The sequence below is a fragment of the Tenrec ecaudatus genome, chromosome 16 (genome assembly GCF_050624435.1).
Source record: "Tenrec ecaudatus isolate mTenEca1 chromosome 16, mTenEca1.hap1, whole genome shotgun sequence".
NCBI lineage: Eukaryota > Metazoa > Chordata > Mammalia > Afrosoricida > Tenrecidae > Tenrec > Tenrec ecaudatus.
The window spans coordinates 74,479,643-74,497,692 of record NC_134545.1 but is presented as its reverse complement, the minus strand read 5'-3'; the positions used below and the strand labels follow the sequence as shown (position 1 = coordinate 74,497,692).

The following is an 18,050-nucleotide window of genomic DNA, read 5'->3' as shown; positions in this document are numbered from 1 at the left end:
TAGTGCTTTTGGCAGAACTGACATCTTAACTATATTAAGTCTCCCAATCCAAGAGCATGGAATATTCTTCCATTTGTTGAGGTCGCACTTGGTTTCTTGTAATAGTGTTCTATAGTTTTCCCTATATAGATCTTTTGTTTTTTCAGTCAGGTGTATCCCTAGATATTTCAATTTGTGTTTGGCTATTGTGAAGGGTACCACTTTTTTTTATCTCTTCTTCTGTGGTCTTATCTGATGTGTATAACAGTCCGATGGACTTCTGTTTGTTGATCTTGTATCCTGCCACTCTGCCAAACTCCTCTATTGCTTCCAGTACTCCCCTTGTGGAACTTTTGGGATTTTCCATATATAAAATCATATCATCTGCAAATAATGATAGTTTCACCTCTTCCTTCCCCCAGAGAAATACCTTTGATGTCACTTCTTTGCCTTATGCTGTTAGCTAAAACCTCCAGCACGATAATAAATAGGAGTGGAGACAAGGGGCATCCTTGTCTGGTCCCCCTTTTCAGTGGGATTGTGTTAGTCTTTTCTCCATTGACTATGACTTTGGCTGTTGGTTTTTCATATTGTCTTGAGGAACTTTCCTTCCATTCCTATCTTCGCTAGTGTCTTAAACAGGAATTGGTGTTGGATGTTGTCGAATGCTTTTTCTGCATCTATTGATATTATCATGTGATTCTTATACTTTTTCATGTCAATGTGACGAATAATACTAATGGTCTTTCGTATGTTGAACCACCCCTGCATCCGTGGTATGAATCCCACTTGGTCATGGTGAATTATTTGTTTTATATACTTTTGTATTCTGTTGGCTAGTATTTTGTTAAGGATTTTTGGATCAATGTTCATTAGGGATATCGGTCTGTAGTTCTCGATTCTTGTGGGATCCTTGCCCGGTTTGGGTATCAGAGTTATACTAGCTTCATAAAAGGAGTTTGGGAGTTTGCCATCTTTTTCTATGTTCTGGAAAAGTTTGTGTAGGATTTGTATTAGTTCTTCCCTGAATGCTTGGTAGAATTCTCCAGTAAACGCTACACTTTTAAAGATCCTGTTTTTTTTATGATTGAGCACAGTGAAGAGCGGCATATCCCTTATGTTCTGTTGCTCAAAAAACTAGAGCTGGTAGTGGGAAACTAGTGTCATATTTAGAAGAAGCAGGTCAAATATACCCAGAAACAAGCCTAACATGTGGCACCAAAATATGTACCGGCTAGTTTTATCTATTCTTTGAATCTTTGTATTAGTCTTCTGGATTGCTATTTGCTGCTTTTGTAATTTTTTCTGTTAGTTTATTCGTGTGTGTGTGTGTGTATGCTTAAAATGAATTCTTCTAAAATTTTGCCCGTGTTTGCCTTTATTTCTCTGCAGCTTTCTTGATATTTATCCCAATCCATTGAATATACCTATTTATAATTTTTTAACAATTCCTTTACAAAGTAGTTCCCACACCATTTTCCCTTAGAAAGGTTTTATGACTCTGTAGTTTGGTCATTTTTTCCCTCAATAACTTTGCCTTGTTTCTTCATGCAAATTGGAATTGTGTGTTGTCTCTGAGATACTGTGATGCTGCTACACTTGCATTTAATTGATTGTTGTATGTTGTGCTCTTGGGCTCTTACCATCTGTCTTCCAGTGGATGCGATAGAAATTATGAGTGTGTGTCCCTGCTTTGCTGTTTGTGTAGCACAGTTGGTGGTAGATTTGTTTGCACTGTCTATCATTGATCAAGTGGCTTAGAAGGAGGTAGTGGCCCTCGCCCAGTGGAAATACTGATGAGGCTGGGCCATCTCTCCTTGTGTATGACAAGAACATGAAACCAAAAAACAACAGGAGAATCCAACAAAAATGCCCAATAGCAAAAAGGAAAATGATTTTTAAAAACCACTGAAAAGAACAAATAAATATTGTTAAAACAGGCCAAAAAAGCAAGAAAAAAATTTAATAATTGAAAACAAATAGAGATGGAAATGAAAATAAAATCTAGGGAATAAAGAAAGAAAAAACAGTAAACAAAACTAGGAAGGAGGAGAAAGAAAGAGGAAAAAAGTGTAAAGAAAGAAATCAAAAAGGGGGAAAAGAAGAGAAAGGATAAAGGAAAAGAGAAACAGAAGAAAATAGGAAACAAACAAACAAACAAACAAAAGCAAAGCAGATAAAGAAAGGATAAAGCACAAGTAAAGAGAAACAAAAGAAAGGGGTAAGAAGTAAAATAGGAGCCTGCTGGGGCAGGGACAAGATCCAGGAAGGAGAAAACTTTGGGAGGCAGATAAACACCCAGTATGTTGACAACCTTTGCAAGCCAGGGTGTTCATGAGTTGTAGTGGTAGGGGTAGGACATGGAACAAGTCAGGCCCATGACAGAGCTCCTGTTGGTCTAGATGGTGGTGGCAGACAGAGCACTTAATTCAGAGGTAAGTGTGGTTGAGGTGAAAGTGCTTTTCCCAGAAGGAATTATTTTGGGTGTTGTGTTTTCAAGGGTTGACTAGAGAAACAAATCTAGAGACTTTCATATAAGAAAGTGTATAAGAAAAGGCATTATACAAGAGCAATTGAACATTGAGAGTATCCCAGCCCAGTCCAGATCAAGTCTATAAGTCCAATATTAGACCATACGTCTTATATCAATCTATAAATTCCTCTTCAGACTCATGAAACACATGCAACGATGCCGAATTCAGGGAGATCATAGGCCAGTGGGTGGAAAATCCTGTGGATCCAGTGGTGATGGAAGCATCTCAGTGCTGGCATGGATCTCCATGTGGCTCCTCCATCTCCAGGGCCCTGGCTGCATCATTGTAACTCCATCAGGCTCAATACCAGTCAGTAATATCTCACAGGGCATGAGCGTGTGTTCTGCCTCCAACGAGCAATTCATCTCCTTAGCACCTCCAAATGAGGTCATCAAGATTTGACCTGATTGACAGACTAAACGCCACTCCTTCACTCATGATAGTCTTAAATTGACAACAGCTTATGTAACTACCATAGGTATATAGGCTAGCCGGAGCAGGGTTGCTAGTTATGGAAAGAGGTCTTGCCTGCCCAGGGGTGGCTGGAGACAGATCAATAGTCCGGCATTCTGATCTCATGAAGTGGAGTTAACATGTTTGCAGACGTGCAGTTGGTGTTCCTGCTGCTAGATCAAGGGGGTCTGGCTACAACCTCAGGTAGCACTGAAGCCTTGTCTGGGAGGGGAGTCATTGGCCAATGGAGGAGTGATGGATGAGTGAGTGTGGATGTTGACTATGCTTCTGCACCAGGAGATTGTGGGAAGCAAGGGGAGGATTGTATCTGGTTGCCAGCCAACAGTGTGTGTGTGTGTGCTGTCAGGTCACTAAGCCAGTCAAATGCTTGTAAACATTCAAAGTGGCCAACACTGTCAGGCCATTAGACAGTTCACTGGTTTCGTCTGCTTTCCCTCTTGCTCCTTTTGCTCAACTTCCTTTAGTCAGTGATCAGTCCATTTCTCTAGCCTTCCCTCGGAATCCATGGTTCCAGGATTATCATGTGTATCTGTTTTCTCATTTGTCTTTATTGTAAAGGATGTTAGTAGCATGTCTGCCATCTTGCAGGAAGCCCTCAGTTCATTTCCAAATAGTGTGACATTGTGTGAATACGCCATATTTTACTTATCCATACACTAGCTGATGGATTCATGTCTTGGTCATTCTGGAGATTGCTGTTAGAAACAATCATGTACAAGTATTTTAGTGTGGATGGAAGTTTTCATTTTTCTTCGGCAGAGAAACTGCCAAGTGATACGGTAACTCTATGCTTCACTGGTTGATGAACTGCCAGACTGTTTTTGCAATGTAGCTGTGCCATTTTACAATAAGAGCATCGATTGAGGGATACACGGGTTTTGACCTGTGCTCCTAGGAGGTGAGCTGTTAAGAGATAGAAGACCATAGGAAGGAACATCATGTTTGACCAAAGGATAGGGTGAAAAAGGGAACTAACCAAATGGGGTTGGTTACAGGTCAATCTACACATTCAAATTTGTGGGCGTGTAGCATAGAGTTGACCTGAGAACTTGTGAGAAATACACTATCTAGACCCCACTCCAGACTTACTGACTTCAGTCTGATATATGACTACATAGCCAGCTAATCGTGTGTACATTGAAGTTTGACAATTATTGGTTTACTTGGACTATAGATATTCCACAGGTGGTGACATTGAAAACGGATTTCTGGACAACATATAAAAATTTGTGCCAATGATTGATTTGTTGAAGCCTTTTCTAGGGATGCAAGCCATTTACTTTGCCAATCATTGCCTCTGTTTCTTTCTAGAAAACCTGTCCACATCCTTTCTCCAAGAGCTCTTACAACCTCTGTTGTTTGGCACATGACCTTGTTCTCATGGTCACACTGGATTCTGAAAGGACAAATAAAATTGGAAAATAAAGGGCTTTAATTATCCCAATTAAAAATAAGGGAAGAGAGGAAGTTCCTGCAAGATGGCTCCCAGGTAAACAGCCCACATTGTAAGCTCCATGGAGATCAGTGAATCTAGTGTTCAAGAGGACAAGTGGGAGGATTCTGGTAAGTGAAAAGATTCTTGCGACAACCCGGAGAACTTCGTCTGTCTGAGAGGGTACCTTCCCCCCCTCAATCCAACCTCTCTCCCGAGCCCCAAGGATTTGAAATCTGGTCCCAGGGATTGCCAGGCCTGCACTGCCATGCTACTTTGACCCTGCTGAGGCCACCACCAGCTGATCGGCCCCTCTCAGCCTGATCATGGCATGTGGAACTGGCCAACTGCCCCACGGAGTCCCCCACAGCCGCGGCTGGACTCCCACACGGTGACTGTCCATCTTCAGCACTCTCCACCATAAGCTGCTCCCTTCTCCCCTTGCCAAGCTTGCAACCCTCCAACCACCCTCCTGTGGCCCCAGTAAATTCAGTCACTTGCAGCTGCAGTGGCTCTGCACCATTGCCTGGACCTCACATCTTTCCCGGCCTTCGCCCAGCACCCTCTCCCAAGGCAGCGGGGCTTCTCCCACCCTTGTCCAGCATGTCCAAGCACAGAGCCTGCAACCGCACCGAGTGCCTGCAAATAACAAGTTAACAGGCGTTGCCAACAGACCAAAGAAGCTGAGACTAGTAGCCTAGCCGTGACCTTGAGGATCAACAAATGGGAAAGTCTGTTGAACAAGATAATCAAAGAGGCTGAAGGAAACCTGAGAACAATGTCAGCTGCGATGGAGAGGAACAGCATTAGAATCAATGGACTACAAGACACAACGAAGAAGGCAATGGCAAAAAAAAGCAAGGGACTTCCTAGAGGAAAACTTGCCCAGCTTAATGAATGAGAATCAGGCAACCATCCAGGTAGCAGAGAGGACACCAGCTAGGCTGAAGATACAAGCTGGGGAGAGTGGCAGGTCTGCCCAGACTACCACTTGGGAGCAAACTAAGAGGCTAAGAGGGAGGAGGGAGGAAGGGATGGAGAGAGAGAGAGAGAGAGAGAGAGAGAGAGAGAGAGAGAGAGAGAGAGAGAGAGAGAGAGAGAGAGAGAGAGAGAGAGCCACATCCTGGCCCAACAAATCTCAAGGAGGCCATTCCTGCTCAGAGCAGCCAATGCCCAGAGAGAACAGTGGGACTGGCCCCACCATGAGACAGGACACCCCCTTACGGACCCACAGTGCTTTGGGGGACAGCACTGGAGACACAGTGCAGGAATTGTGCCCAGTCTGAGGCCCCCCCATCCACCCCTACCCCCACACCGGAGGGAAACATGAAGGGAGCTTAAAAGAGCAGCAAAGCAATGAAGTCCCCAAGGAATCCCGAAAATAGACTTCGGAATTGGTGGGCAGGGCTTGGCACTTCACCAGATCTGATTGGAAAAAAATCAGAAGGGTCAGCAGACAGATCTGGGACTATTTATAGGCTGTTTTCTTTTTCTCACGTCTATCCCTATAAGACAGGCAGGATAACCAATCGAGAGGAGAAAGTAATGGGGCCGAGGGCTCCCAGGGGGCTTGCTGCATGAGGAGAATGATGAGATCCTGTACAGGGGCCCAGAGGAAGAGCCAGGAAACCAAGTCGTTATAGATCATGTCTCAGGATGGGAGATTTCAGGAAATGTGAGTTACATACATAAATTTATATGCTTTTTTTCCAGCCATATTGGATAGGTTTCAGTCCTCAAAATAAAAGTACCAGGTTGTCCATCTCTTCCTCACCCTTTTCACTTTTTCCTATTCCTGTTTCAGCTAGTATTCAGCTGGTATGACCCAAAATGATAAGGTTATATACACCTGGTATGCCTTTCTTTTATTTATTTTTTTTTAATCACACTGCAGGTTGCCAGCGAACTTTTCTCAAGGTTGGTGTGCCTGCCCATCCCACCCTCTACTCAGAACATTCCTGGGCCCCCTCCCCATGCATCACATCCAGTAATAAGCTACCCAGGCCAGTGAGCTCTGTCAGTTAAGACAGAGAGAATGGATTGACGGTTATAGGTGGTGTGAATTTTATTTTCCACCAAAGTCTCCTTGTTGTTTAGAAAAAGCTCTATAAAATATATTTACATTACTTTTGGTAGGAAGCATAAACTAAAATCAGGGGCCTTGTAGCCTCGCTAAGAGCCTTTTGAACTTCTTTTCCAAAGTATTCTCCTTCAAGAAACTCACTCTTCCTGTTCACATCTTTAAGAAAAATAAAAACAAAAAATAAATAAAACCAGGGATACCCCTTATTTCTCCAGACTACAGAGAATGTAAAGAAAAAGTGCAGTGGAAAAGGCTATTAGTGTTGGGACAGTGTGTCTGTGTGAAGCTCAGTGCATGGTGGTGGGGGTGTCAGAGAAAAAGTGGAACCGGTGATCTCTTAGAACTACATAAACAAGGTTTTGCCCTACTAGGTAGATTTGATGTTTGACCCAAAATCCCCTCACTGCCACCATGTTGAGGCTGACTCATAGTGACCCTATAGTACAGGGTAGAACTGCCCCTGTGAATTTCTGAGACTGTAACTTTATGTGAGTAAAAAGCCCTTGCTCCCTTTGATGGGCTGGTGGTTTCGAAATGCTGACCTTGAAGATCACAGCCCAACTTGTAAACACTTTGCCACCAGGGCTCCTCAATGTTTGACGAGGCTGGGCAATTCAGAACCAGTTACCCTTACCAGTAGCTAAATCTGAATGACTTAAGGTGAGATGAATTTTCAGATAAGCTAGGACACTCCTTTTGGCTGCATCACACGTATTTTATTAAAACCATTGACTCTCTTCAGGATTCCAAATTGTGCACACTCATGATCTCAAGTCTATATGACAATTTACATCCAGAAAATAACACGAGAGCCATGGTTATAGTTGGAATTTTAAAAAAATCTTGAATTTCATAAAATCTTTTAGTAACTGAATGAAAAATGTTCATATACTGCTCATCTTAAAACCAAATCCAACAAGTAAACTTATTTTATAACTGAGAGAGTGGCTGATGGTGTCATACTGGCTCAACTGACTGTTTTAGGTTCAGCCTGACCCTGAAGAGAGTGGAGGCCCATTTAGAGTCTACCTAGAAAACTCCAACCAAACTGAGTACAACATGAATTCTGTGATTTTCAGAGTTATAAGAAGTATCTCTATCCATCACACAATACCCAACATTTGTAACGAAGGGGGAAACTATGCTTCCATATCAATGCCATTTCATTATTCCCTCAACTATGAAGTCATTCACTGGTCTGATATTTCACCCACCATCCCAAACCTGGGTTCATCAAAGCAGGTGCCATCCTACAAGGGAATTTATCTAATAGTGGCTGGGAAAATAAAAGTTTCTTCTTATGACTGTTTGACAATAACACAGCAATTTTCTCTCCTTTCGCCTTTTGGGTTACACTTCATCCTGCTTCAAAGAACAGCACTGTTGGCACACTGTTTCATTACAATCTCTTAAGAAACGTATTACTTGGATTTCTATGATATTTTGAATTATCCTTTTTAATTCTTCGCATCCTGTATCACAGGTAAAGTGGGGTGAGATGGAATTGAAGTCTAAATTCCCCATTGGTCACCCAAAAGACTAGTACTGTGATTATCTGACTTTATTCTCCTAAAAAAAGTCTCTTCTAGATTTAACCTCCTTTATGCCATTTTTCTCTGCCCATTTTTCTCCGTCAACCTTGGCTGATAGGACAGTTGTGCTGGACACTAGACCAGTGGTCCTCAACCTTCCTAATGCCGTGTGCCTTTAATATTGTTCCTCATATGGTGGTGACCTCAACCATAAAATTATTTTCATTGCTACTGTATAACTGTAATTTTGCTACTGTTATGAATTGTAATGTAAATATCAGATATTTTCATTGTTACAAATTGAATATAATTAAATCACAGTCATTAATCAGAAAACAATATGTAATTATGTTGTGAAATATTTATTTTTAATTACAAATAAATGAAACTTTGTCTTGAAGCGTGGTGCAGCATAGGTAACAGTCTTCACGCCTGGTTCTCATATGTGGGCATACCTGCATGTGGGCGACCTGCCTGGAGAGAGAGGAGCAGGGTCTCTGCGACCCCTCGTGAAGTGAAAGGGTCGTTTGACCCCACAAAGGGGTTGCCACCCACAGGTCGAGAACTGCTGCTCTAGACTGAGGATTGGCCAGGGATGAAGGGGGTGGGGGCGGATCCCGAATCCTCTCCAGGCTTGGGTCCTTCAGTCTTTTGAGGGGCACAGCACGTCCAACCCCCCATGCACAAAATGCCAAAGGGCGCCAGGAATGCAATAGCATCTTGAAAGTGGGCCACACAGTTTCTGATTTGAAGCATCTGGCTCTTTTATAGAAGCATCTACCCAAGGTAGCCTGATATCACAAGGTAACAAACAGGAAGGGAGTGTGACTAGGGGAATGCCCCGGAATGAACTGCACCCAAGTGTTCAATTGGGAAATAGTTCCTTTCCCACGCCCAAACCTACCCCCAAATCTGGTTCCTTCTCCAGAACTCCCTAGACCTCTACATGATCTAGCAATTCAAAGGTCAACATTAGGTTCAGTAGGGTTCTTCAGAGCCCTCTACTTCAGTTCATGTTAAATATCTCACTCTCCCTTTCCTGCCCATGGAGGAGGGGCTTCACACCCCTGCCTTCCTGCAGCACCTCTTTGAGCACCTTAAGCCAATTCCTCATCTCCTGCCTCGGCTGCCGACGCTGATGGGAGGAGGCCAGTGGGCGTCAAGGCCCTCTGAGCATCTTCATCTGCTTGCTCCATTTCTCTGTTCAGCTCATCCAGGAACCTCAAGAGACTCAAGGCCGTAGGATCATCTTTATTCTGAGAAAGCCGCGTTTTAGCAATTTTTTCCAGCTTGCCTTTCATCTTCTCTTTGGGCTTCGATCTCTTATTTATTTTAATGCCTTCTATAAAATGGTGGATGGCCTTCTCTTCACAATGCAGTTGGTACAGCTGAAAGTTGCCGTAGCGCAGGTGAAGCAGCTGTGTCACCACGGGACTCAGCTTTTTGCTGAATTCTTTTTGGAAGTAGTGATCGGCTTCCTCATACTGACCTGCTTGCGCGAGGAGGCAGGCAAAGTGGGAGTAGATATTGGGGAGATTCGGATTGAGCTTTTCTGCTTTCTTGAAATGATCTGCAGCTTGGCCTATGAGTTCCAGTAACTTCTCTTTTTCCCAAAACCTTTCATTCTGTATCTGCATGACTTTTGCCCTGCAGCAGCATGCGATGTAGTAATGCAAGTAGGCATTGTTTGGCATGCAATCTAAAGCTCTCCCAAGCATTTCTTTAACTTTGCCCAGCGCACCTTTCTTTCGATAAAAGCTTGCGGCACTACGCAGTACATCTGTGGCACGTGGGGCTTTCTCCACGGCTTCTTCCACTAAACTCTCCCCTTTATCTTCTTCATTCAGCTCTTGGAGTTTCAGAGCCAGGAGGACTTTAACATATTCATTGTTTGGATTCAGCTCCATGGCTTGCTGCAGGGCATCAACAGCGTTTTGCTGGGGTGGCCATTTATCCAGCCGGTAGTTTGTGATCGCCAGTCCCGAGGTGAATTCTGGGTTCTGGGGTTTCTTTTCCAGAGCCTTCTCAAAACACATTTTCGCCCTTTCCCCAAACTTTCCCCCAGACTTCAATCGGGTCCAGCCTTCCTCACATGACAGCTCAGGACTTTCAAGTCTATAGGGGTTGGAAAACTTCTTGCACACTTGTTTGACCTTATCTACGTAGAGCTGAGCTTCAGAGAGCCTGTCCATGTGATAGTAGACCCAGGCATAATTTCCCCAGGTGACCAGACTTCGGATTTCAGCTCGGTCCGCGTGCTCTCGCTGGATGAACTCTTCAGCTTGCTCTAAGCATTGCAAGGCTGTTTCGTTCTGGCCTCGCAGGTGTTTTAAGTAGGCCAATATGTTGTACGTTGTGGCCCTGAACTCACTGTTCTGGAACTCAATCTGATTACACACTCTGTCTTCGAAATCATCCAAGGACTCTCCTCCTTCCATCAAATTCCAGGTGAAGTGACATTTAAGTTGCCGTAGGCTGATCTCCAGGGAATTCTTGACGACCTCACTGTAGGGAAAACAGAGAGGACACTTTGAGATACAGCAGAGAGCCCTGGGACAGAAAATGCCGCTTTCCAGCACAGCGGCCCTCCTCCTAAAGACTGTCACCCTAATCAAAAAGGAACATACTTCTCCTTTTGTTTCTTCCACCCTAGCCTCTGTCTATGTATCAAATTCATGGTGAAACAGGAACCTGTGGAGGGTGCAGCGCAAAAGAACTAGCGGGGCGGGGGAGGCAGTGGGCAGTCTACGAGATGGAGACTATGTCCCCGAATAAGGCAGTTTTCAGTTGGAGTGTTGACTCTCATCTTTCTGCTTTTGAAGACCTCTGTGGAAGTGGCCAAAGCTGTGGGAACTGATTTCAGTAGAAAAACTGATTTCATTTTATTGTTGTGTAGTTTGTTTTAAGAGGCAAAGCTATCTGATGGCTTTTCCTGTTTTTCACTGCTGCCAAGCATTTACTTTTATTGGAGGGTAAGTTTAAAAATAAGTTTTAAAAGGATTGTTCCAAAATAAGAAATAACAAAATACTTAAAAGAAATTTTGATTAAACAAAAAAAATCAAAATGTGAAGCTGTCTGTTACCCTTCCGACAAGCATTCAGTGTTCTTCGATTTATACCCTGTCAGAATGTCAGTTTGGGGATCCTCATAGGACTCGAATGAATTGTGTTCTTTTAAAACTTTTCTTTTGCGTTCTGGAAACAAAAAGTAGCCTGAAGGTGCCAGATCAGGGCTGTAAGATGGAAAGGGTAAGGTTTCTCATGGAAATTCTCTTGGCACAACCCTCAGAGAATGAGGAGGCGCCTTGGTGTGCTCAAGAAATTCCTTGGCACAACTTTCATGACATTTTGACATTGAAAGGTAGCTAGATTTAGGGACAGGGGGGTTGTCCCTCCCATGCCTGCAAAAGACCACAGGTTTGCCTGGAAATAAATCAGGCAAACCAACTGGACACCTATTGGGAAAACCCAGAACTGGGCATGTGCAAGTGCAAACTCCCACTCCAGTCCCTGGCTCACAGATTTGGCCCAGGCTCATGGCATCACACAGATCGGCCTGAACTCAGCCAATGGGGTCAACCAATACCTTCAACAAACCCTCCCCAGCCAGAGCTGTTAAATACCCCAGCTGCGGGGTGGGAGCTCCTTTTACTCTGCCCTGGTGCAGGCAGCAGGTTGGAGGGCACAGGCCCACACACCCCACTGGCCCAGTCCTGGGGCCCGAGCTCCCTTTCAGGCTCTTCTTTTTACTCTGCACCTGCTCAGCATGGAGTCTCTGGGAGCGTGGGGTCTCTGGGAGCCTGCTCTGGGCCTACTTAGGGCCCATATGCACTTGGGATCTTGACCTCTTAGTTTGGGGGTTCCCCAATTCTGCGTATGTGGGTGTTCTTTTCCACCTGGTTTTCCATGCCCAGTTGTGAACCCCAGTGTGGCTTTGGCACGGCTTGGCATGCTTCCCAGAAATAGTGTGTACCCTTTGAGACTGTAGAACCTGAACCCTTTCTGGTCCTTCATAAAAACTCACTTGGATGACAAAACATGCTTCGGTGTGAATTCTTTCAGCTTGCAAAGCAAAGAGCCAAGGTATAAAGAACCCACTCCAGTAACCCAACATCATCAATGTAGCTTTCAATTTTCTTAGAGTTTCTTCCAACAAGTCCCTGCGATCATCCTGTGCCATTTGAGAGAATCCAGTCAGACTACCTCAGTGGAATCTTCCCCTTGGCCCGCTCAACAATTGGCATAACATGAGCTGTCCTCTCTACCTTGAATCGAACTGGCCCAGTAGCTATCCTAGGAAGTCGTAGTTTGGATTGGAGCTTCTTGGAAAGCATCCAAACTAGCCTAGGACAGACTATTGAGAACTGTCTGCAGTCACCCATGATTGCAGAGACATGCTTGAGCACATAAAACAAAACAAAACATCCGCATATCCTTTTTGAATTGTCCTCCTATATTGGAATTTTTAGCCTTATATTTTTCTGCTGTTTTAATATTACAATGTTCTAAACCTCTTGATCATTTTGAAATTAAACTTTTATGCTGTCCATATTTTAATGTCTTAGTGCTTTTAAAATCTTGATCACTTTCTATTTCCTGCCTAATGTTTATTGTTTATATAACTTACTTGATCTCCTTAGCCTGTATGAATATTTTGAGCTTTTATCAGAATGGTTTTGTCTATTTTAACATTGTGTTATCTCACTTTTTTAGTTGGGACCCCCTCCCCCATTGTAAAGATTTAAATCTTACTTTCTAACTATCTTCTTACTCAGTTCCTCTGCTTTTGTATCTTCCTGGTCTCAGAATGGAGGTGTAGGTTCATAGTCTGTTTACCTGAACTATTTACCTTAATTCTTTAACTCTTAACTGTTCCACTGTTCACCACTACCTCTTCACTCTGTTATCATTGGTCATGTTAGCCACGCCTTAAACTTGTTTTAAAATAAAATGTAATCATTTCCCCCCTATGCTTGCTTCTAATCTTTGATTTCCTATTTCTTAGCATGTCTTACTGTGTCAGCCTGTTAACTTTGCATTTGTTGTTGGAATTTTCTTCCAAAATTAATTTTTTTCTCCAGTCATTTGCTTTCACAGCAGCAGGTGAGAGGCGTGGCTACAGGAGCCCACAGATTCCTTTCCTGATGGAAAGACCTTCTTCTGTGAGGTGCTCTTGTCACTTTATTGAAAGGGTTTTCCTATCCCTTCACTGTCGGTCCTCTCTGTAAATAAATGAGCACCAAACAACAACCAAGACAAAACAAAATAAAAACAGCAAAGAGACAAATAAGCAAAAAACCCTACTCTGAGTAACTTTTGAGATAGTTAGGGTCAAAATCATCCCATGCTCTAAATATTTCTCCACACTGCCTATGTATGAGAGTTACTGAAATGTTGCTTTTTCTTAAGGTTAATTTTTTTTTTTTTTAAGAATCATGGTATGTGCTCACTAGCCCTTTTATCCAGAGCTGGACATGTTAGAAATTCTGACATTCACAACTAATCTAGGTGGGGACGTCTAGATTGACAATTACTGCCCACCAAGGTCCTCCTGTAGCCTCCTACTCAATTTCCATACAGAGTGACCTACCCTTTCCCCTCTCCACCCAACTGGGCCAGGAGTGAGGAATTAAACTGGAAATGGAAGTGAGAGTGAGATAGAGTAAGGGAGTCAGAGTGAGTCTGAACGTGGGAGGAAGGGGGGGCATTGCACGCTGAGGATCTGCTGGGGGGCAACATCTGTCATCTTCTACAAATCATGCTGCAGAGAAAGCACGCAGATGCACAAAGAGAAGACAGGGGCTGGGTGTCCCAACTCCCCCAGTATCCTGTGCTAATCCTCCTGGGGTTGATGCAGTCCCTGTTCTTTCTTGTTGAAACAAAAGAACACCAATTACCACACACAGAAGCAACAACAAGAGGGGAAGTGGGCTGGAGGTTCTTCTGAGGGAAGGGTTCCTTTCAAAGCCCCAGGGAGGTCCCAGTGGGGAAAACAGGCTGTTTGAACTGCTTCATGTAACCAGGGGGGAGTATCTAGCATCTTTCTTGAAAAGTTCATGCTCAATCTGAATTGTCCTCTTTCTCAGGGAGGTTATAGAAAGATTCCTCATATATAAAATGAGGGAATTTAATTGAGATGATCTCTGACATGTAAAATATACTGTCAGTGGTGCATTTGATAGACTAGAGATATTTAAGATATGCATTTAAATTAAAATAAAAACACACCAAGTCATTTGCTGCTAAGTCGATTCTGGCTCCCAGCAGACTGTCGTGTGTCAGAGTGGCCTGTGCTCCATAGTTTTCAGTGGCTGATTTTGCAGTAGTCAAGCCTCTGGGTAAACTCACAACTGTCAGCTGCCCAGTAACAACCATTTGTGCCAATCAGGGGGGCCTTTAATAGATACACTTTTGTGAAATCCTCTTGGAGGCGCCATTGAAAAAGCAATCCAATTTCGCTAATTGCTGCCATTGAGGAGTCATGCCAACTCATAGTGAACCTGTGGGACAGGTAGAACTGTCCTTGAGTTTCTGAGACTGTTAACTGTTTACTGAAATAGAATAGGGTTTGGTTTTCTCAAGTACTGAAGGGAGGTGAGTCTCAGATACTTGCTTTCTTGGGCTTCGACTTGTGCTCTAGATCTCTCTGGAACATTGGTTCTCAACCTTTCTAATGCCCCTTTCTAATGCTCTTTCATACAGTTCCTCATGCTGTGGTGACCACCAAGAATACAATTATTTTTGTTGCTACTTCATAACTGTAATTTTGCTACTGCTAGGAATTGTCATGTAAATATCTGATATGCAGGATGTATTTTCATTGTTACGAATGGTACATAATTAAAGCATGCAATTCTATATTGTGAAATATTTATTTCTAATTATGAATCAATGAAATTTTGTCTTGAAGCATAGTGTAGCATGGGTAACAGTCTTCACGCTGGGTACTCGTATGTGAGCATAGCTGCATGTGGGCGGACCTTCCTGGAGACGGAGAGAGGAGCTGTGTCTCTATTCCCAAGACCAACGAAAATATGTTTTCTGATGGTCTTAGGCGACCCCTGTGAAAGAGTCATTCAACCTCCAAAGGGGTCGTGACCCACAGGTTGAGAACAGCTGCTCTAGAAGTCCCAACACTGTCTTCTTCTGTTCCTGTCTGGATAACAGCTGCAATGGCAGTGTTCACCAGGCAGGGAATTACTGTTCCAGTGTCTTAAAGTGTATGGTCGGAGACATCACCTAGGTACTAGTTAAAAATTGTACATCTCCAGGACCCAACCCAGGCCCATGACATGGAAGTCTCTTGGGGGAGTTGAGCCCAGAAATCTGTCTTTACCAAGCTCTCAGGGTGATTCTTGGGTGGCTCAAGTTTGAAAATTACACTCTCAGAGTACAAGAGCAATGCGCCGTGAAAGTCCTACCAGGGATGGATTACCAAATAAACACGGTACCCAAGCCTTAAAGTTGAGTCTGATTGATAAAGAACTTATATGGAACAGAGTACTGTAAATCATCATGGGGCCAAATGGCCTCATCTTTCTCACTTGAAGTAGCTGGTAGGTTTGAAACAACAACCTTGAAGTTAGCAGCCTGATGCTTAACCCACAGTGCCACCAAGGCTACAGAACAAGGTCCCCATGGGTTTAATTGTGCTTCTTTTCTTATCTGAATAGTGCACGATTTCCCACAGTTGCCCACCTCATTATGTGAGAGTGTGCACCACAGGGGAGCAAGAGAGTATCCCTAAGCAGACACATACCCTGCTGAGTGGTGATTCTGCCCCAGCCTATGACTCAAGAACCAAGGAAAGTGAGAGGAAATGGTAGGTCTGTAACATTATGGGAAAGATTCCAAAGTAAGATAGATGCCCAGGTTCTGACTTCACACACATTGTCAATAGCTCCCATTCTTTTTTCTTTCTATCAGCCAGATAGGCAGATTAGCTGAAGACTAAAAAGGAAAAAACAAAACAGTTCAAGAAGAAAATGCGCCTTCTGGAACCTGTCACTTCCCGGACTAGTCTGATAGCTCTGGATTCTAGAGGTCTTAAGACCCTCTCTTAAGTCACCAGGTCTGGCCATGACCAACTCTGAAGCTGGAAAAAGCAAGCTGAGTTCCCTTCCCAGGGCACTGAGCTGACACTTCCTCTGGGGGGTGGGGTGGAGGGGTGGGGGTGGGGTGGGGTGGGCGGGCGATCTTCAGTTTCTAGGGGACATGTAGGGTCATGCCTGGAGCCTGATGGCACCGGTGGTTAAGTGTTGGGCTGCTACCTGCAAGGTCAGCAGTTTGAAACTACCAACGGCTCTGCAGGAAGACCAGGCTTTCTACTCCCCCAAAGAGTGACAGTCTCAGAAGCTCACCGGAGCAGTTCTGTGGCATCGACTTCGCGACAGTGACTTTTTTTGGTAAGGTCCTGTAGGTGGGGACCAGCTTCTCCATTTGCACGGTCCAGATAGGAGAACCTTAGCCACTCGGCAGAATTTCTCAGTAAACATATCTGTTCCTCTGATATGAGAGGAATAAGCCCCTTAAAGATAAAGTTCACCATAACACAATGTCGGGTTGCTGTGCCGAGCACTTCCCTACCAGTCATCTGTTGAAAAGAAACCTTTTGCTAAATCATATATTAGACTCCACGGACCAAATAATTTCTTCGAAGGAAGAAACGAGAGCAGGGCCATCGATCAAAGCAAGTCCCCCGGAGCGACTTTTAAAGAGCCACCTGCCTGATTATAACCAAGTGCGCTTCCTGCTCCGCTCGCTTCCTCCGCCTGTCCGGGGAGCAAGGCTAGAGACGCCCTCCGGAAGCAAGCCAAAAAGGGGTGCGGGATAAAAGGCCAGCTCTCACCGCGTGGCTTTATAATGCAGATAGATGCCTTCTCAGGAGACTCTAAGACACTCAACAACAGCCCAGGAAACGGCTGTCTTCCGCGGCGGGAGGGAGCTGCGGAGGATCGCGTTAGGCACGCAGCAGGAGAGGCGCAGGTGACAGGGTGGGGCACCCTTACCTCATGGTCACGGCGCACGCCCCAGCTCCGGCAGGAGGCTGAGACTCAGGCGGCGGAACTCCCCGAAGCCGTGCCCCTGTGCCTTCAGTGCAGTCTGGAGAGGCTTATATAGAGAGGCAGCCGCTTGCTTCTCTCCCTAGTGTTCCTGTAATTGAATTTCCGTTACTCCAAAAAGGAAAATGAAACCGGAAAGTGAAAGCGACGTGAAGTTGACCAGAATCCTTGCCGAAGGAAAATGAATCTGGAAAAAGAACCACACCCAGCAGGGCCCCAGCTCTGCTCGGTGAGTCACAGGAACTTTCTCTTTGTGGGTTGTTGTGATGTCCCAGGTCAGCTGATCTCCAGGGAGCACAGCTCTGAGAAGGGCACCTTTGCTTCAACATTACCGATTAGACCATCCTTAACACCTCTATGACCCACAGGACCCTGGAAGGAATAGTTCAAGTTCCAAGGGCTTTGCCCCCTTCAGTTTTGTTCACGCCCCAACCTTCAGTCCCTGCAGTCATACCTGGTACAAGGCAGACATCTCCAAATTCGTTTCTGAGTGAATTAACGAATGAATACCCATTCAGAATCGTGGTTCCATTTGTATTGCTGTGAGACTTGGCGCAGAGTACTGAAATGCTTCTATGTTGTGTGTGTGTGTCCCCTCCCCGGCCCCCTCGTGAAATGAGAGGAATACTATTTATCACACACTCATAGAGCTACTGTGAGGATCAAATTAGTTATTAAAGGAAATCAAGTTAGAATAAAGCCAGACACATCGTATGCAAATATTAGTCTGTGATATCATTAATAACTAAATTATGAACCCAAGACAGCAGAAAGGAAATTTTCCACGTTTGCTCTTACTAGAGATTTTGTAACTGACATTTCCCACCATGGTCACTAACCTAGGCCAAGCAATTCCAACGTGTCTCACTTCTCCTGGTTTCCCTGAGCCCCACCAACATGTTAGTTTCTTGTCACCTTGGTATTCAGCATCCACGCATCACGGTTTCTAACTTT

At 44.3% G+C, this 18,050-nt stretch overlaps 2 protein-coding genes across 2 annotated transcripts in view; one reads left to right on the top strand and one right to left on the bottom strand.

Annotated features, from left to right (window-relative positions):
- Positions 1–8,380: 8,380 nt before the first annotated feature.
- On the bottom strand, positions 8,381–17,345 carry IFIT2 (interferon induced protein with tetratricopeptide repeats 2). The gene is made up of 2 exons (XM_075534492.1): positions 17,043–17,345; positions 8,381–10,539 (listed from the first exon to the last, which is right to left on the bottom strand). Exons 1-2 carry the CDS (start codon positions 17,045–17,047, stop codon positions 9,132–9,134), a joined length of 1,413 nt encoding a protein of 470 aa, XP_075390607.1. The 5' UTR covers positions 17,048–17,345; the 3' UTR covers positions 8,381–9,131.
- LIPA (lipase A, lysosomal acid type) overlaps positions 17,304–18,050 on the top strand; it is a 53,528-nt gene continuing 52,781 nt past the window's right edge. Inside the window, exon 1 of the mRNA XM_075534495.1 lies at positions 17,304–17,325. The gene's annotated coding sequence lies outside the window, so the exon portion shown is untranslated. The remainder of the gene's footprint in view (positions 17,326–18,050) is intronic.